The sequence below is a fragment of the Protopterus annectens genome, chromosome 13.part0 (genome assembly GCF_019279795.1).
Source record: "Protopterus annectens isolate FY-2018-M chromosome 13.part0, PAN1.0, whole genome shotgun sequence".
In the NCBI taxonomy this organism is placed as follows: domain Eukaryota; kingdom Metazoa; phylum Chordata; order Ceratodontiformes; family Protopteridae; genus Protopterus; species Protopterus annectens.
The window spans coordinates 398,911,706-398,933,054 of NC_056747.1; the positions used below are offsets into that span (position 1 = coordinate 398,911,706).

Here is a 21,349-nt window from a genome sequence, read left to right on the forward strand (position 1 = left end):
ATTGACATCAAAGACTTTTTCACTGTTATTCCCCAGGATTTAGGATTAGCATGGTTGGAAGAAGCCTTACTAGATAAGGGCAGTCCATCTATGGCTCAGTTGTTAGTTATTTTGCAACTGATGGAAATGGTATTAAAAAACAATTTCATTTTTTATGGGGGGGGGGATTTTTTCATCAAATTTAGGGCGTAGATATGGGGGCAAATTATGCCGCCACATACGCCAATGTATTTTTTGCTTGGTGGAAAAAAAATATGTTTTAAAATCTGTATATAGCAACTGTTGATCCCACTATCAGAGATTTTTAGATAATATAGCTATTTTTTGAATTGATACCGAGGAGAAGTTACATGAATTTTTGAACTATTTGGATACTACCACCACTTTTTTGGAATTTACCAGTTCTATAAATATGGATAGACTGTATTTTTTGGATGTGAGTCTAATTAAGACTGGGGAGGGCATTAAGTCTAAAATATTTTGTAAAGACGCATTTTCAAATTCTTATCTCCATTTTTAAGTGCCCATCCTTTTATACAGAAAAAAAAAAACATTTACAAAGGTCAGCTAATTTGAGCATCCAGAATGACTTCCCTGGATGTTGATTTTTCATTGGAGTGTGACTTTATTGAAAGCTTATTTATTCAAAGGGGGTACCCCAAGGACGTATTGGTGGACAGTTATACCTATGTAAGTAACTTACTCCACATCATGTACTACCCATTGTTGGGCAAAGGGCTGGACACTAATCAACATGTGTTAAGTGAAGTTAACCCCTTGGCTTACTACAAAGCTCTTACCTTAGATTTTAATTTGGACTCCAAAATGGTAGTGGACACAATAACAAAGGAATGGAATAGATTGACTTCATTGATTGCTCTCAAAGGTATTGACAAGGGACCCCTGAAGATTAGTTATAAGAGGGGGAAAAAATTGAAAGACCTCTTGGAGGGTGGGGATAAACAGAAGCCTGCAAACACCACTAAGAGAAAAGATACTTTTAAATGTGGAGCATGCACACAGTGCAATTTTCTTTCCAACACTGTCCTGGTATTTTTAAAAAGTAGGAATAAATGGATGTATGGTAAAAGTTTTAGTAACTGTAATACTAGTGGGCTAGTATATTTGGTTGTGTGCAAGATCTGTGAAGCCTTTTACATGGCCAATACTGAAAAAGTTGAAAAGATGCATTTATGAGCATATGTATGATGTTAAGAAATATAATGTCAAAAATGCTCTGTACAAGCATTCTTTGCACTGCCCAGAGGCAAGTTTTGAGTTTTTTGTTTTAGAGGTTGCTATTCAGGATGTAAGGGGGGGATGCATGGGAGACTATACTTGAGTATAGGGAATTATTGTGGCAGATTACCCTAGACGCGAGCAGGACCCCCGGGCTAAATGAGAACATCTCAAAAGGACCTCTACTAAAACTCAGGTCTGCCAAGTTATAATTAAGTTTTGAAACAAACACGTTTACTTACATTTTTTCTACAAATGCACATTTTTTCACTAGTATAAATATGTATTTTTATTAATTTTATTATAATACACTATTGAGACATTTTATTGACATTACATACGAGATTCTATGTACAGTTTTCACATTTATATTTTTACTTATTTTTAGGATGTAATTAGTATGTTCTGACACTAGGTGCCAGCACTTGGAATTTAAAATGTTTTTTAAAATGTTTTTAAATTGTATTCTGTTATTTTATTGGTCATTCTTTGATTGGGGGAACTATTTAATGGGCCTTTGTTATGTAATTCATTATTCTGATGAAGTTCTTGTGAACAAAAACGTATTTGGAGTGTTATCAGCATTATGGTGTTTTGCTCATCTATCATTTGGTGCCATTAAACCTTGAAGAAACTGTGAACCTGAGTGCTTCCTTCCAGCCTGTTTTTCTCCATTCCCACTTACCTTAAATATAAAGTTCAAGACGTAAACTATTGCTTCCCACAACAATGCAACCATTTGATCACTAGTGACAAAAAATCTTTGCTGACAAATGGTAAGTTCAAAGAAATTGTATTTATATACAGTTTTAATCAAAAATGTAATATACTGACTTGGCACAATGGTTTGTAAGAATTACTTCCAATATGAGTGAAAGCCTGTTAGTGTGATTATAATATGGTTGAAATAAAGTTTTATATAGTGTAGGTAAGTTTGAGTAAACAAGCGAGTGAATACTTGGATGAAAAGGTGGTGGCTGGGAAGATATGCAAGGGTTATAGCATTTAGTGCGTATGTGCAGGTGTTTGCAAGATCAGAGTAAGGGCTAGAGAAGGGGATAGATTTTGTGTCATGCTTTGTTAGTGGCATGTGTGAAGTGTGTGTGCCTGTGTCTCTTTCAGTTTGATAGTGTTAGGTAAAGTGTTTTTAGTAATGTAATGTATATGCATGGATAGGGTTAGTGCCCCTTGCATGAGTAAAGTGCTACAGAGATGAAGTATATCTAAAAGTAACAAGCTGGCCATAATATCTTTTGGTTTCCATGGCAATCAGACATTAGCATTGCACATAGTAAGTGGCCATCTGTGGCAGTTTGGGTAAGATGTGTGTGATGGAAGATGATATTTGCCATTTTACAGTACTTGCTCTTTGGTTGAGTTTTTGTCTATTATTTCTTTTGTGTACTCCCTCTTTTTTTTGGGGGGGGGGGGTTATTCAGGGGCTCTGGTATCTACCACAGACTCTCAATTTTCACTTTCATCATAGTCTAGTACCAGTTGGGCACACAGAAGGTAACTATCGTTTTGGATGGGTAGAGAGGCAAGCACTACTACCAGAAAGGATTTATGCACCTTTGCAAGCATTTGTCTTCTCAGTCAACTACTGTTTTGTCAGTTACTTAAACATTAAGCTTTGGACATAACCTACTTTTACATTGAAAGAAAAAATAAGAATATATTTCCTTCCTTACTCATGATTTTTGTTTAGATCATCACTGGACCAATAAAAAAAAAGGAAAGCTCTGGAATGCATCTAAGATGAGTTTCATATTACAGGAGTGTCCAGCCCGCGGGCCGCATGCGGCCCTCAGAGCTCTTCCATGCGGCCCGCGACCCTTAAATTTAAATTTAATTTTAATTTAACTTTTTTCCGTGTGTTTACACGTTCGCGTACTTTTGCCGTTCTGCGCATGCGCCAACTTTCTTTTTTTCACGTTTTTTTTTCATACCAGCGTCTTTCCGCTGGTATGCGCATGCGCGAAAACACCGTTCGGTTGTTTTTTATATATCTGGTAAAGCGGCAGGAAGGCGCGAGATCGTGGAGAGGGGATTTATTTTATTTCGGACACACTGACTACACTACAACATAGCGAAAGCGCTTACGTTTGTGTTCTTGCTGGATGAAATAAATCGTTTGGATTTTGGGTTTTAATCTGTGGTCTACGGAGTTTCTTTTCCTCAGTGGTCAGCTCTCCTTTTGATTTTTTACAAAAGGTAAGGTAAGTAATTTAATACAGAATCTCCAACAAAAAGGGGAATGTATACAGTAATAAAGCATATGCTTTTAAGGTTATTAAGTTTGAGGAAGGAGAAAATTAGTCAACTTTATTGAAATGGGCAATGGTGTTTAGGATTGGTCACTTTTACTGTACTATAAAATACTTTGTATATTGCATGTCCATGTAGTTGAACCAGGAAGAATTTTGATAGTGGCAATATAAATTACGGATAACAAAGGGAGACTAATTAAGGTGCATGCCTATATGACCATAGGCAGAAGGAAATAGTTATGGGATAAAATGCAAATGTACAAAATCCACTGTTATATAGGAGAGGGGAGTAATTCCAGTTTGACAGAAGTAAAAAAAAAAAAAAGTAAAGGAAACTGGAAGATATGGATGTTAGATTTTGCAAGGTTTTTAATAAAAACATATTATGTTCTAGGAATCTTGAATGGTCATTTAGGCAGACCACCATACTACTCACAGTTTTGAATGTCATTCACTGCAACATAATACATTTGCCTGGCAATATATATATATATATATATATATATATATATATATATATATATATATATATATATATATATATATATATATATATATATATATATATATATATATCTAATGGGGAGTTCTAGTATGCTACTGTTCTACCTTCAATGCCTGTATACATGACATGCCATTTCGGTACAACATTAAGAAAATCTCTTCTGATTGCAGTCTTGTAAAATGCAATCAGAACTGTATTTAGGAACTTTGTAAGGGAACTGCACATAGCTAATCAATGAGACTCAAGGTAATGAAAGAGGACTTGCAAGCCCAGGGGGCACATTTAAACTCTAGTCTACAAAATGCAGATTCAGAGCAAATGTCAGACAGCAAAATGTGTTCAGAACAATTTACCTGGCAAGGTAGTTGACAAACCCCTGCAGTAATTTAAAATGCAATCAGACTACTAGTGCCTTCATTACAAAGCTGGTACTTTAAAAAAAAGAATGATCTTGGAAGGGCATAACGATTGCTTATTAGCCTCAGTGCACAGCACAACTATAACAACATGTGTGCGAAGCCAGCATCAAAGTATTGAATTTAGGGATGAAAGGCAATCTGCTTCTGCTTTGACAACTTGCATCTTGATGTGCGTGCAAAAGTGAGAACTGTATGACAGCACTTTTATCACTCATACAAACATGGTCTACTACTGACTCTTAACACTAGTGTCTGTGGAGTTGAGAGCTATGATATTATCCCGTGAACAGGATTTTAAAAAGTATATGTAGTATGTACCTTGGTAATATCTCAAAGAAGTATCACACCAACATTTTGAACTTATTTTTTTTAACGTTCTTGTAATGTGATGGCAATTATATTTATTGACAGCTTTTTGTTTTGCTACTTTTGTAGCAGTGTATATAACACTGGACGGTGTTGCTTTTTATCTCTGTTTTGTAGTGCAGCAGTTTAGTTTGTAGTGTAAATTTTCAATGTTGATTTTCCATTTCATTTTTCACTTGCATAACTTTGAGAAGTTCTGAGTATTTTGTCTTTTTATGGAAAGATGACTCTCCTGCAATCACCCTCAATTGTGTCCGTTATCCCATAGTGCTGCATGTTAGAGTGACCCTAACCTGGTAGATTAGGCTTTACCAGATTTCTTGCCCTATCAGGTTTTGTGGTATGGGGTGGATGTTGGGGGGGGGAGTGGTCATGATAGCTGGACACAGCAACTGTATGTACAGTATAATAAACATGCTTCAGCTTTCTAGTCTCTGGGGAAAAAAAGATTGTTTATTCTGTAAAATTACGCACAGACCACAGGTTGGAGACCTTCTACAAGGGTTAGTTTTAGTATGTGTACCTTATCCAACTACATGTCATGTAGTTACTGGTGAATTACAAGTAATTTCAGACGTACAGGAGTATTTTACTTTCCGAAAGTAAGTGAATGCAGACAGTGACTGCTTTGCATTTCTAAAGACTAAAAAAAACACCTTCTCCTAATTATGCTGCTTTGCCTCCAAACATGAAAAAAAGTTAACTAAGCTGATTTATTAAAGTTATAGAAAAGAACATATAGCCAGGTACAACACAAATAGAGACAGCAATATTATACCTTTAAGAACTATTACTGTTAGCTTGCAAAGTGTACAAAAATTGAAAGGTTTGTACCTGTTAATTTTTTTTGCAAATAAGCTAAGATGTTAGATTTAACAGTTTTTTAATAAGATATTGAATTTTAGGGCAAATATTATGCATTTATTAATTTATTTATTGTTCAAATTCACCCACAGCTTATGCGAGAGACCTTTTTTTTTTTTTTTTTTGGTCCTCACTTGCCATTTGCCCCCAGACCATTTCTGTTGACTCAATGCGGCCCTTGCAACTGAAAAGGTTGGACACCCCTTACGACTGGACTCAGACTTGCATCTTAATTCACTTACTATCTCCAAACTTGTTACAGTGCAGTCTTGGCCAGGAAAAAGGGGGGGGGGACAAGAAAGAAAGTAATGTGTCTGGGCAGTAGGGGTCCAGGATGGGAAGAAAGAGGGGAGGGGCAGTTATAGTGTAGGAATGACCATCTTGCCACAGTGGGCCCCATGAAACCCTTTGTCTAAGGCTCCATTTCACCGGATACTGGCACAGGGGATTGCAGCTAAACATCTGAGTTGTGGTAGAATGAGTAGTTACTTAGGCAGTCTGTTGCCTGAGTGAATGAACCCAGATGTTTAATCACAAGTAAATGGTCATAACATGGTCATAACATAGCTCCCCCACTCCAGTTAGTTTCACCTATTCAGTGCTTCCTGCAGCCCACTTTGCTTTGAAGTCACCAACTGCCACTGGATTTAGGGTTGGTGTTAGGGAGAGGAGTTTGGCCTTATGTTTTGGAAGCTAGAGATAGTTATAGGGTTAGAGAGTGAGTAGTGAGTTTAAGTTTTGTGATAAGGAAATTTAGGGTTAGGAAACAATTGGGAACTTTAGTTTTGGGGATTGATTGAGGGAAATGAAGTTCAGTGAGTGATCAGGAAATGTAGATTGTGTGGGAGAGAGACAGAGGGGTCATCAAAATACGTATTCATCGAATACGTGTTTATCGAAAGCCAAACAATGAAATTCATTACAGCTAAGCACAGAATTTTTCCCAGGGTTAAAACCCACTGGCCCACCAGCACAACTTTCCCTTTTCCCCGCCATAGTGCGATCTCTGAGTTGTTTATATATATATATATATATATATATATATATATATATATATATATATATATATATATATAATGTATAGTTGGGGGTGGGTGGCGAAGCCCCCCACTTGGGTGGGTTTGATTTAGTGCAGTGTGTGTTCCGAAGTGCTAGAGGGTGAGTGGTTGCTAACCCTGGGAAATTTTGCTGTTTAGCTGTCACTGAATGCGTATTTGACGAATACATATTTCGATGAATTAATATAGACCCCAGACAGAAAGCTAGGTTTAGGGAGTATGGTTTCAGGTTAGAGTTAGGGTCTGGGTGGGAGTTTTAGGGTTAGAGTTAGGATCTGGGAGGACTATGTAGTTTTCTAGGGATGGACTGTGGAAGGATTTTTTGTAATTTATTAAAATCAGGTTAGTAGGAGGTAGCACACTTGCCATTTTGCCTAAGTGATAACAAACATAAGAGCCGCATGCTGATACTACAGAACAGAAATATCTGTAGTAGACTCCATCCCCAACCTGTAATTCCGCCTAAAATAACAAGACCCTACAGGCAGATGCTATGAAATGTTTAGTTCAAAGGTCTCCCAAAATTTAAAAGCAATGTATCCCATTGAAGTCAATAAGAAATACTGTTCTAACCTTAACAACAACAAATAAAAAGAAATGGGATAAACAGAAAAAGAGGTTTTGGTTTGTGAGATGCATGAAACAACTTGTATGGGAGAATTACAAAACTCATCACTTGTCATGACATCTGCTCTGCAAACTACAGAACAATAATTTAATTTATCATATACTAGACACCCTGCTTATCTTACAACAAAAAGTTGATCCAGCACAAAAACAGTTTGCCATTTCAAACATTTCCATTTATGCAATATGTTAAAACCGCACACTCATTTTGTATTACTGTGCTGTTAGTAAATGTTGCATCATCATTTGCCTGTAGTTTTATAACATAAACAGCTTTTTCACCTTGGAACTTTTCTTCCCAGTATGTTATTGAAAATGAGCCTGGCCTATTTGAACTAACTTGCTTATATACTCAAGACTTGTCTCATTCTGAGCCTGCAGATTCCTGTACTACCTGAGTGAACACCAGGAAATTAAAAAAAATGGTAAAGGTTATGCAAAACATCAGATTTGCCATTAGCTTTATTGCATTTCTAACATGATAAAAAAGTCCATGAATACCAGACTCTAAGCCTCCAGAAACCTGTATTATTTCAGCAACAGAACTTTCATGGTAAAAAGTCCCTAACCTTCTCCAACATTTGACTCCTTTAGTCACGCATTCTAAAATGCTTGTCTGTTGGTACCAAACAAAATTCATTCATGTGCACAAAACAACAAATCTTAGCAGAATTTATTTTGCAACATAAGCAGCTGTATCTGCCTCCATAAGATTCTAGAATAAATTAATCCCCTAGAAAAAAAAATGGGTTCCAAGTCCTACTGGAAATGTTCAAGATATGGCAGTATTACTCCTTATCTGATGGAGCTGGAACTGTAGAAGTGTATTTTAACCTATTCCTCCGTACATCATTACCGCATGTATCAGGCAAAAGAACAAGAAATATGCTGTAAAAAATGTACCTAATCTGTGCTGCAGTATTAATGTAGGGAGCACATAAAATGTTAATGACATGGCTGACGTAGTTGGCTTTAGAACCCAGGTCATCCAGAATCCTGATCTTGACCCGTGTCTGCTGCACCCCCAAAGTAATGGAAAATTGTAAGTTTAAAACTAAATGTATTACTCTCCCACTGTTGTAGGATCATGCAGCATATAACGCATTCTGGTAAAACCATCTGTCTGTACTTTTGTAAAGAAAACAGAGAGTCTTGTGTTAAAAGGCTATAGAGCTATAATATGGCTGACCCATGGTACCAAACTAAATAGTGCCAACTGTTCTATGCAGGAGTGGATTTACAGAGTACCATAATCATGTCAAGGTGATTTGTCTGCACCTGTTTGGAACCTGTGCTTTGTGTTACCCACTGTAGTGTTATATGTTTTCTTTGTTCGACTAAAACCTTAATATTTATACTCCTTCCACTTCTGTTATTATCTACCCTCCAAAGCTAGCACTTTAGCCATCCTGCAGAGATCGGTAGGGAATGCAGTAGTTCTTTGTACCTGCATGAATGACTTAGCAGATGAACTCAAAGAAAAGATTGCCCTGTCACAGACTGCACAGTAATCAGTAACACAATTAGTGCAAAAAGTGGACACGGAAGAGTGTGCCATGGGACTGGGACTAGACAGCACTGGGAGTATGATCAAACATATATCTCATGACAACTGAAGGATATCTGAAGTGATGAGCTAGGAAACAAAATAAGATAGAAAGACCTCATATGGTGATCTCAGTAAACATGGTCTACATGTATGTAAAACAAGAAGGATTTAAGGAGACAGAAGGAATGCACAAGAGGAAATGAGAAATTATCCCTCATTACAAACAGTTGACAGGACCCCATCTGGAGTGCTTTGTGCATTTCTGATGACCCCTCTCCACAGTGACACAGGCTTGAGATGGTTCAAAGGAATGGAACACCTCTAACCCGGGAGCAATGCCTTGATTTAAAGAGAACCTCCTATGTATACCAAAAAAAAAGATATGGTAGAATGGGAAAAATGAAATAAATATTCACATGCTTCAGGAAGAGTAGCACACTTAAAAGATAACCTATTTAAAAAGAAAAGTGCATTGAAATGAAATAGTATAGTCCACGAATACAGAACTAGAAATGGACAGGCAGTTTTGTGTGTCCCAAAAATGCTTTTTGATTCAAAGACACAAGTCTGAGGCACAGTATAGTTCAATAAGCCACTGCAGCGTTTTTGCAGGAATATGAGAGAATTACAAGTTATGAAACTACTACGTAATTTCACATGATTTCATTTCTAATAAAGATGGAATATTTTCTGAGTCAATGTCTTTATGTGACTCGGGTCATGAAAGGTGCCATACACTGGGCAAAGAACAAGAACACGGTAGAACAGAAAGCACCTGTAACACAACTGTCTTTATAGGTTGGAGGTTTGCCTATTAGTGGTGTGGATATGTGTTAGGAAAGAAGAAAGGTAACCAAGTGTGTATTCTGTCTCAAGTTCTGGGGACCAGTCAAACTGATATTAACTGAGAGGTGTTTGCTTATTTATTGACCTGAAAGAAACACGGATATTGCAGTCTCTCAAACAAAAGGAAAGTTAATAATTATCCAGTTATATCTCTCTTGATTGTTTTTTTGTTTAAATAAAAAAAAAATCCCCAGAAACATTGGCAGTACTTCAGAAATAGAGGCGTCACATCACAAAAAAGCTGGAACTTATGAAACTGGAGTCTGATGTGAAAGAAAACTGTGGAGCTGTGTGAAGCAGAAACAAAATGGACTTTATTCCTAGGAGGGGAGTAAGAGGTAATTGATTTTATTTTCTGTGTTACTGTATTTACAAGTAATTATATATAACCTTTCAAGGAGATGAGTGTAGCTGCTCAATGAAATATTTGGCTTAATTGATATAAGCTAAGGGGTTCAAGCTTGACCTCTGGTCAATGTCTGTGTGGAGTCCGGATGTTCTTCACTAACAGGTTTTCTCTGGGTATGCCAGTTTCTTTCCAAAACAAACAGGTTGATTGACTACATAATTGTCCATATATTTTCATGTTGTATTTACGTTTGTCATCAAGGTTATGACTGAAAAGGGTTTATGGATTAATCCTCTGACAAGTGAACAAATTATAAACAAAACTAAGAATAAATAAAAGCACCCATGGGGTTTTACAATGCATGCTTACATTATAGTGTAAATCTGGATTAATCCTTTTACAAGTTAACAAATTATAAACAAAACTAAGAATAAATAAAAGCACCCATGGGGTTTTACAATGCATGCTTACATTATAGTGTAAATCTGGATTAATCCTCTTACAAGTTAACAAATTATAAACAAAACTAAGAATAAATAAAATCACCCATGGAGTTTTACAATGCATGCTTACATTATACTGTAAATCTGGATTAATCCTTTTACAAATTAACAAATTATAAACAAAACTAAGAATAAATAAAAGCACCCATGGGGTTTTACAATGCATGCTTACATTATAGTGTAAATCTGAAAAACAGCTCTTCTAATAGTGGATTCTGAAGTCTGGTACCCGTAACAGACTAATCCCATGCAGTCTTCTGTTTAACAAATCAGGGGGAGTCCGAGCCTCTGATGCAGCTGTCACCAGTTTTACAGAATGAATTATTTGAAAATAAACTTGATTTGTTATTATGGCTGAATATGCTTAGAAGCAACTGGTAGATATTTTGGACTGTTTTTGATCACTGTCTGAATTCTAATCCATAAACAAGTCGTGCTACACTGAACATAGCAGCTTTGGCGGCATAGTGTTTGTGCTCGTGTGCTCACAGAGCATGAGGCACTGCAGTGAGGTACGTACACATCGTAGCTTTTAAACAACCTATTATGTGATTTTTAATGTCTTACTACATTTATGTGGCTGCTGTCTTGGTTTACATTTGTTGTCGTTGTTTGGAATTTTTCCTCATATTGACACACACATACACACCCAGAAAGATAGATAAATGGATTGATGCTGTGGTCATACAATATTTTCTTTACTATTTGGTGCTGCTCTGTCTATGTACAGAATATCTTATCTTCTTCAGAGAGGAGACAAGGTGTAGCCTAGCTATGTAATGTAGAAGGATAAAAGCTGAGTATGTTCCAGATGATACAAGTTTGAGTAAGTGGCCAGGACAACTTGAAGATCTGGGTGGGGGGGTAAGGATGAGTGGCATTTGTTAGCAGTCCCTTACAGTGGGGGAGAGGAGACAAGTTTATCAGCAGAGGATAGTGCTGTTGCCAGGTTCAGGCACCTAGGCAGTGAGACATTTTCCTGTGGTACATCTGGATGGGAACACATGGCTGAAGTGACTTTCAACTGCAGAGAAATATAGCAGTGGCTAATTCCCTGTGGGCAAAGAGAAGAATGCTGTGCCATGCCCACAACTTCAATAACCAAATATATGCGGGGGAAATAATGTCCATGGCTCTCAAGGCAACATGAGACAGCAGGCAGTATGGCAGGCATCATCAACAGGCTGGCCACTGGACATGTCAGTGGTACTAAGAATGTGGTGCCCAACAGGCAGTGTCTTTATAACTGGTGTGTGTGGACCAATGCCCCCTTCACAATGTCTAGGGAACATTACCAAAAATGCACACTGGAGCATAAATATGACAACAGAAGCATGCAAGATGTCCTCCATTTTGTAGCGCACTTGTACATGTTGTAGTTACATAAGTATGTCGTGTACACTGAGCACAACACTCATTACCTTTTCCATCCTCATGCACTTGGTTATTAATGTGTGCGCATGGCAGTGGGTGCTTCTCTTTGCCTTCAGGGAATTCACAACAGCCATATTTCTCTGCATCTGAATGTCACTTCAGCCGTGCGCCCCAACTAAATGTACCACAGGGAAATATCTCACTGCCTAGGTGCCTGAACCCATTGTCCCCTCACAGCAAGAGGTTCCCTGGTTTGATTCTTGGTTGGGATGCCTTCTGTGTAGAGTCTGCATGGCCTCCTTGTACTCGCTTAGGTTTCCTCTGGGTGCTTCATTTCCATCTCATGTCAAAAGACATGCAGCAGGTGGACTGGACACACTAAATTGAGCATAGGTGTGAGTGTACATATGAGTGTGTGGTGTAGAGGAACTACTGTGCCAGGACTAGCCACCTGGTGGTGTAAACTTTGACTCTAGATGATTGTCACTGTTGACGTGACACCCTGACCCCATGTGCAAAAATGGAAAAAAGAAGATGTGGATGGATGGGATGCATGCATACATGCATGGAGTGCAGAGGTATAATTGGTTGCATAGCAATCACTAGTTGACTCCATGCTTTACAGAACTAGCAAGATATGCATGGGATGCTGCAACAGCTCTTCCAAGCAGCAGGTGTCTAGTAGAAGTTATGGGTTGCATGAGGAGGGGAGAGGTCTGCATGACTGGCCCATTCCCAAGCTCCTGATTTTTTTCCTCAGGTGGGGAGAAATGGGACATCATGATTTTGTACTGTTTAGGCAATGAATGGGACTGACACTCTCTCTCTCTCTATTTACATGGAGGTATGAATGAGCCAATCAGAAGCAGGAAGGGGAGCCATTCTCTCTCTCTATTTACATTGAGGTATGAATGAGCCAATCGGAAGCAGGAAGGGGAGCCATTGGGGAAGGGTTGTCTGGTCACAAAGAAATAAAAAAAACAACAGTTAAAAGTTGTAAAAATCTGACTTCCAAACTTGGCAGTGATCTTTTTTTTTTCTGTATCATTATCAGCCACTTTATTCTGAGCTTAGCTGTAAATCACAATTTTGGGGTATGAATATAGATAGCCTGAGACAGCTCTGAGTCTGAGGAGGGTAACATAAACAGTACAGGTTCATTACCAAAAACAAGCAGAAATTACATATGCTTAACATATATATCCTAGAAAGGGGAATAAGCTGGTGATAATAACATTGTTCAAATACCTCAATGCCCTAAAGGCCAAAGTATTGTAGAAAATGAATTTTGAAGAGTGAAGGAGTACTGTTTAAAGAAAGATGGACCATGCAAGGACGGTGAGGCAAAGTACTTTATTAACATAGACAACACAAAAAACAGCTCCACTGAGAAGACTGTGTGTTCAAAAACCCATGAGAGAAGTCACAAATATATGGTACAGCTGTAAGGCAGGTCAGGCAAAGTATCATTGTTTAGTAATGAGGATAAACAACAATTAATCAAGCAGGCAGAGAAACTGGCAGATTGTGTGGGTTTTAACAGTTTTCATAATTTTTCTAGACTCTGTTTTTCTGATCTACGATACTTTTCTTTTTGGTACATTCACTTTGCAAAACCACACATATTCCACTGTGCCCCTGGAGGTAGGGCCTCTCCTCATTATCCCAAGGACCAACTCGAGGGTTGGAGCAGCACAATGTTTTGAGAGGACTGTTATTTATTCTTGCCATGTAATTGTATCTTAAAGCAACACACATGAAAATCACATTTGCATGTTGTCAGCCTTTAAAATATTAGAGCTTGCATTGTCAAAGATGCGTTACTGTTATGTAAGGTCACATGACTCAGAGAAAACAGAAGGAATGAGTTTCATGTTTTTTAAATAAATATTTCTTCCTCTCTAACGTTGTGCAGTTTTGAAAGTGGTATATTTAGAGATGAGGTAGTTGCCTCACATTGAAGGATGTTGTTTTCTAGTATTTTGTGTGGTTTAGCAGGGAATCACTACAGTGTACTTTCTATTTATGCACTAGCAGGGTTTCAAACTGTTTTGAGTTTTTTTTCTTCATGGTGATGGTGAGATTATTAGAGTTAGTTTATATGATTCATGGTGGGAGAGGTGAACCCCATATTGGATGCAAGGGTGAATTGCTCAGATGAAGCTTCATTGAAATGGTTTCATTTGTTTAAGCATCAGCTAATTAAGTCTCGAAGAAATACAGCATGACAGAAGTAGAGGACACTGAGCATAAGCAAGAATATGCCGTACCTAGGAAATCTGATGTCTGTACTTGTCACAAATGGCCATTCCATTAGGGGCAAATGGTGATGCTGGGGGCTAAGGGAGGAGAGCTCATCTGGGTGACAGAAGAAACATTTGTGTTCTGAGAGCTGATTCTTGCCGAAGTTATAAAATGCTATTTCATAAACACTGTAAATTGGGAAGCACAAACAAAACATATAAACTGGTTAAAGGGAAAATAGCTGGAAGCAATTTATAATGAACTCACTTGGAAGTTGAATGGAGCAGATGGGGCCTTACAGAAATAATCAAGGAGAACAGACACCTTACTTCATAACATGTCTGCCAGTTAACGTGCTGCTTGGGTTCACTGAGGAGTTCACTTTCCAGTCGATATATGAATTGTTGGCGAGTAGAGTTTTATATTCCCTGTGTGAATAAATACAATTAAATACGCCAGTGTAACAGAAGCAGTGAAGTACATGGACCTCAGAAAGTAAATCCAAACACTAAATAATGATTCCAGCACTCTGTAGACTTCCAGAAGTGTTTATTAGGAGTGCAGGGTACATAGAAGCACTGTTTTTTTCATAGACTCCTAGAGCCATTGATTGTTACTAGGCTAACGACCCGGGGGGGGGGGGGACTTTCTAAGCCTAACAAGTTTTCCCAAAAGAATAATGATGTCCTGTATCCAAATGGAACAGTAACAGACAGGCATTTATAAACTACTTCTGTCCATAAGGGAGATGAGTGGAACGTCTGATGTATTCCTGTTCCCTATTCACTGGTTTAGGTTGCGCTTAAACTGGGTAATAGATGAGCTCAGCTTCACATGGATGGGAAGCCTATTCTATAGGAGGGCAGCCTGTGGGACACATCTTTCTCAACAGCATGTTCTGTTTGTCACAGATAAAATTCAAGACCCTAGATCTTGTACTTCTGGTACTCTTTGACTTACAAACATGTAGGAGATTCATGAGTGTGGGGTTTGCCGATTCCTCGTAAGCCAGGTATAGATCACCCCTCAGCAATCTGTAGGAGACTGAGTAGAGGGAAAGGGCTTTAAGGTGCTCTGCATAAGGCAGGTTTGTTACACCTTGTATTCTTTTTGTAAGGAACCTCTGAGGTCGCTCTAGTTGCTGCAAATTCCAGGTCAGGTACATACCAAAGGGAGCATTGAACTCTACGATTGTTCTGATAAGGGCAGAGTACAGTGGGGTAATGACCTCTTTGGACCTAGATGCCATGCCCTTATTTATAAGTTGGGCAACATAAAAGGATTTACTCCCCACTGTGGCCATATGGTGGTTGAAGGTAAGGCTGCTGTCTATATGTGTACCCAGATCCCTGACCACTATGTTTCAGGCCAGTTTGGCTCTTCATCAGTTTATCATCTGATGAGGCGGTATATGAGAGTTGAGTTAGAGCAGCCCGAGTATTGGTGAACCAGTTAACAACATGCACTAAAATTTGCCAACTGCACTTTATCACTAGGGAAGGCTATCAGCTGAAAACACTAGAAAACTGGCTTGTTTCTGACCCTTGCTCTACTGCAGGATTTATCTACTTAGCTGAAACAGCAAGGCATGCTAGCCTCAAGTATCGCCCTAAATGACATGGTCCTTTTTTACTTTAGCCACTACTGAACAGCACTGGTGTTGCACATAAAAAAATTATTTTTGGCTGGTTAATGAAAACTTTTCACCACTGTCCACAGACAATATTGGTGGGGGATTCAGATTTGAGCTTCTCTGGTATGTTTTGTTAGCTGCACTTGGCATAACAGTTTTTCTCTTATAGATTGTAATACCCTCTGATGAAGTCATGCTCAACAAGAGTTATTTAAGTGCAATCAGTTGCCTAAAATGGCAGTCAATTTAACTTGGAGGGAAAAACAAGTACGCAGAATTCATCACTGTGTGCAATGGACACCTTTTTACATATCCTAATAAAGCTCTATGGGTCTTTCCAGACTATTTTTCTGTTACTGTAAACAACTGAATGCAATGTTTTCTCACACTGCAGTAGTATTCATACTTGAATGTTGAATCCCCTTTAAAATAGTTAATACTTACATTTGTAGTCTGTCCTGAAATTAATGCAACTAGCTGCAAAGTACTTGCCGGTCCTGATCAGAAGTTTGTGGGTTAGTTTGACAAGAGTTTAGATACAGATGAAAGCTACTATCTTAATAATTTGTCACTCAGTGACCCAAATGAAACTGGTATAGTAATTAGGTTGTGCAACTCTGAAAGGGACATTAATCTATTCTGTTCTCCTTCAGAGGTAGCTCTTACACAATTGCTAGTCAGCCTGCCAATGAACAAATCCTTCTGCTTTCAGTGGTTTTAGGTCAGGAGATAGAGCATTCAGGTAAGCTTTTACTTAGTGAAATATCAGGGCCTGGCAGAGGATAGAGCTAAGATGAATATGTATGTATTCCTTACCATTCGACAGTAGCAAGAGTGTACATTAACGTCTGTTAATTTTTCTGCTTCAATGTTTGGAGTAGATGATTTTTCTGGTCTTATGGAAGTTGTCAAGAAAAAAAAAACACTAATAAAAAATACAAACAAAAAAAAAAAGGGATGCAAAGCATGGCTGAAATAAACCTTTAATAAAATAAAATAAAATAAAAACAGACAAGCACCCAAAAGCGCTTCTCTGTTTTTATTTTATTTTATTTTATTAAAGGTTTATTTCAGCCATGCTTTGCATCGCTTTTTTGTTTCTTTACTAGTGTTTGTCTGATTTTACTTAAAAAAAAAAAAAAAAAAAAAAAAAAGCCTGGTTGAACACTGCCAAAAATGAAATCTTACCAAATAAAATGACTGACAGTTTTCCTTAACTCAAAAAATAAGCTGCCAAATGTTGTGTTTCACAGAATCCCAGAGTTCTAAGCTAATTCTAGTGTTATATTTATGTTACTGTTTTCTGCTCTCTGTTTATTATAACATGCATTTTAGTAATTAGAAAAAAAAACTTTATTTCATCAATGTGCCAGAATAACTCCATAATAGAAAGTTTGTAATAAAAGAAATATGAATTGGTATCACAAACAAAATCTTTTTTATCTACATTTTCTAAGCAAACAAACTCGAGTATTTGTTGTAATTTCTATTTAATCTTGCAATCCTATATTTTCCCTAAAAATATACATGTTGATGATAGATAAGGGTTGCCCATCCTACAAAGTTTATTTCTTGATTCCCCTGCCTTTTTAATTCATTTATTTATTTACTTTGAACAGGTAAGGGAACTCAACCACCAAACCCCTTTTTCAGCCAGAGCATACTTTTGAATAAAAAAGATGTAGCTAAAATTACCAATACATGTCAATAGCATAGAGAAGTATAACAATGCTGTTATGTTTACTGACTCAGCTAAGCCAGCCAATTCCACTGGTGTTGAGAAATAAAGCTGCAACCTAAGCAATCTGTGTTCAGTCAGTGGCATGGGCAGCTGTAAGAGCTGGCATGGAGACGAGCACACCCTCTTTGGGGAGGAGGCCATATTTGCAGAGTCCTGTGCTGCAAGCCTTCTGGGAAAGCGTAGCCCACCACCACACTATACCAGCATGTAAACTGCATAAATGCTGCTGTAACCTTTAGGAACCAAAGTACGGCAAACCCCAGAAAGAAACCCATATAAAGGAAAATAATTTTGTTGAAAGAAAGAAGAGTGATTCTAGCATGATAAACAAACAATTCAGGAGCTTAATAAAACCCACCAAAGTCAAGTTTGAGTCTGAAATAGCTATACACGCCAAAGAAAATCACAAGGCCGTTTTAAGTTATATTTGTAATCTGAAAAGTACAATGTAGCAATGTGCTGAGCTGATTGTGAATGATGCTATCTACACTGAGGCTGAAGGTATAGTGAACCTACTGGTCAATAAATTCAGCTCTAACTTTATCCTTCTCTCCCCCCTGTCTGCCAGTCAAGATATACTTGAAACTGTTTCATCTCCATCTGTCACACAGAACCAAGTCCTAAAAGTGCTGTCAAAAGCTGAAAACACTGCACTGATGAGTCCTGCCATAAAGCACAATTTAGCCACCCCCTCCCAAAACAACACTGTTCAACCTCAGTCTACATACAGGTTTTTTACCAAGCAAATGGAGAACAGTTACAGTCATTCCTGTGCATAAGGGAGGATCTTGTACAGACCCAGGCAATTAAAGACCCTGTAAATTTGACCAGCCCCCTATGCAAATCTATAGAAAGACTTATCAGAGAACTGATCAATAAGGATATAGGGAACCTTCGGACACTGGACCCATCTCAGTTTGGATTTGTCAAGGGCAGGTCATGCTTACTCAGCCTAGTGGATGTTTTTGAAAAGGTCAACAAAACAATGGATGAAGGTAAAATGGTACACACACCACATACCTCAATCTAGTGAAAGCTTTTGACACAATCACCCAGTCAGGCATATTAGAAAAGCTAAATAAACTGTGAATAAAGCCCTTTCAACTGCTAGATTACTTGCTGGCATACAGACCGGACACAGCAAATCAAAATGTGAGAAGCTACCTCCACAAAGAGATAAGTCACCAGTGAAGTCCCCCAGGGTTCTATGCTAGGACCTCTCCTGTTTGGCATTTACTTCTCTGAAGTAAAAGCCAATACCAAAGTGCTTTGGCTGACTAAGTTTCCAGATGACTGCAAGCTAGCATCAGTCACTGAATCCCCAAATGACTTAGCCTTCCTGCAGGAAGGTTTGTTCCAAATATATAACTTGTGCCAAAATCACAGACTGAAATTAAATGCCAAGAAATGCACTCTCACATCCTTTGGGAAGTCATCCACCCCGGGGAACTACCATATTGACAATATGCCCCTAACAGTTGACACAGTTGTTTGGGATTTGGGAACTTATGTGGACAGTGACCTAACTTTTGACCGACATATGTCTATTATCATAAGAAAATACTTATGCATTGCACAGCTTATAAACAAAGGGGTTGTGTCTAGATTTACGGATGTCATTGTCCCCCTTTACTCAACCCTTGAGTATAATGCCCCCTTTGGCATGTATCTGTCGAGACACATGTGACATCTGTAATGTCCACAGAGATACCTCACAAAAAAGATATAAGGCCTAACAGTATGGCCTACATGGATCAACTCAAAGCCCTGTCACTATTTTCAGTATCCTACAAACTGATAAGAGGTGACCCTTGTCTGGCATACAAGGCACCCCCCAACTCAATATTCATGGATTTACTGCACAACACCAAGTCAAATGGCATCAATAATACTTTGTCTAGGGATCTAAACCTCTTCTACAGCATCAACAGAATGGTTTGGAGGGACAGGTATATCTCACAAAGGATACCACCACTGTGTACCAGACTCCCCATATACATAAAACAGAGTTCCACTATGTTCACATTCAAGCACAACTTAGATCTATGAATGAGAAACAGAAAATGTACCCCAGGACTGCCCCCTGTACTAGTAATGGACACAGACAGCTCCTAAATGTTTTATCCCATTCATGGATCCTTTCAGATTGCCTGTGGTATGATCCTGCTTATTCTGACAAGGAGTAATATATAATTATCGACTATGGGATGGGTAAGACCAATTCAATAACAAATAGGATAGGTTAATTCAAGCACAAAAATGGGAACTGGCTGGCTCAGAGTGGCCCGCAAAGGTAAATAGCCTTATACTTACCTGTAAATCCATGAACCTAGAAGGGGCAAGGATACTTGAAGATGGTCCTGGGATGTGTATTTAGCTAACCAAGCTGTTGTCACTGTGGCTTTCCTTAGCATGTACACAGAAGCATGCATGTGTATGAGGAGCTGTTGTGGCCCCTGCGGTCATGCAGGTTGCAAATCCTCTATCCAAGAGGAGGGGCTAGGGACTTAAACAAAGCCTTGATTGCCACGTTGCCATTGAGGACATAAGCAACCTGTATACCTGCCTGGATGATTGCCCGTCTGGACTGATCCTGCCTCTGTGCTAGAAGTAATAGCACATGAGAACAAACAGACCAAATCCAGTTGGGGAAGGCTTGATGGGGAGCAAGCAAAGGGACAGAATATATACAAAAAGAAAACGGAAAAAAGTAAAAGGGTCAAACTGTCTAGGCTAAGAATGGTGAAGAATGCTTAATAAATGGCAAAAGCCTACATGATCATAACCATAGATAAATCATTGTCAAAGAAGCTCTAGGCTGGCACAGAGCAGACAGTGATTTTCTGATGTAGAGTTAGGTCAGTGACTGTCTGTAGGGTTAGGTCACTCTACCTCGGTGTTTGCATACTAACAAAATGGTAACATGCTTCTCAAAAAATGTCTGAAGGGCTAGTGGAGTAGATGGGCCACAGAGTTAAACAGTTTCATATCTTCTGAGTCCTGAGCAGAAAAAAGTTATGGGGTAAGTGTAGAGAGGCAACTCCGATATTTAGGAATCACAGTAACAAGACATGCTAACTTATGATGAAAAACTGTTATAATGAACTGCAGGAAGTAAGATGTATAAATGTGAAAATAAATGTGGAAGGTATACATTTCAAACATCATGCTTTCAACAGCGATGTTGTCTGGTTGGATCTTGAACAACAAGCATGTAATTTATGCTTTTACATTATTTAAAAGTGCGCTTAGCTTATATTCTGCAGTGGTCAGCAGTAACAGAACTTGTTTTGGTGTCAGTATCTGGACACCCTTTCTGCATCCTAAACAGGCAGCAGCAATCAGATAGTTAACACTAGTACAACTTGCCTCCAGGATTGGTGAGAGTTTGGTTTGCAGTTTGTCACCATCCAGTGACAAGGGGAAAGATTAAGAACTAATAGATGCCCAAGTATTTAACTGACTCTATTCATTCTACAATTAAGCCAGCGGGGGATGTTTAACTACAGTGTTACTACTTCAGGCTATGATCCTGGACAGCATAGCTTTGAGTTGCAATGTAAAGTCAGAAGTTTCTGGTAAACCAATGCCCAGATATAGCCAGGTGACACGCAGATATGTCAGAATGGTATCTGCAAACTGGTGGTAATGACAAAAAGCTATATCATGAGCACAGAGACGACCTTTAAGCTATTTATTCTGAAATGTCAAGGTACTTACAAATGTATGAATGGGAAAGGTCTTTGTACTGACCCCCGAGAG

At 38.4% G+C, this 21,349-nt stretch overlaps 1 protein-coding gene across 3 annotated transcripts in view; it reads left to right on the top strand.

The window, feature by feature from the left end:
• Positions 1-21,349, top strand: part of LOC122787364 (beta-1,3-galactosyl-O-glycosyl-glycoprotein beta-1,6-N-acetylglucosaminyltransferase-like) — a 390,992-nt gene that overhangs the window by 337,547 nt on the left and 32,096 nt on the right. The window contains exon 1 of one of the 3 annotated variants that reach the window (XM_044054023.1): positions 10,001-10,081. The exons of the other annotated variants lie outside the window; for them this stretch is intronic. Coding sequence (XP_043909958.1) covers positions 10,051-10,081 — 31 coding nt within the window. The 5' untranslated portion in view covers positions 10,001-10,050. Of the gene's footprint in view, positions 1-10,000; positions 10,082-21,349 lie in introns of those variants that run through there. 3 annotated transcript variants of the gene reach the window in all.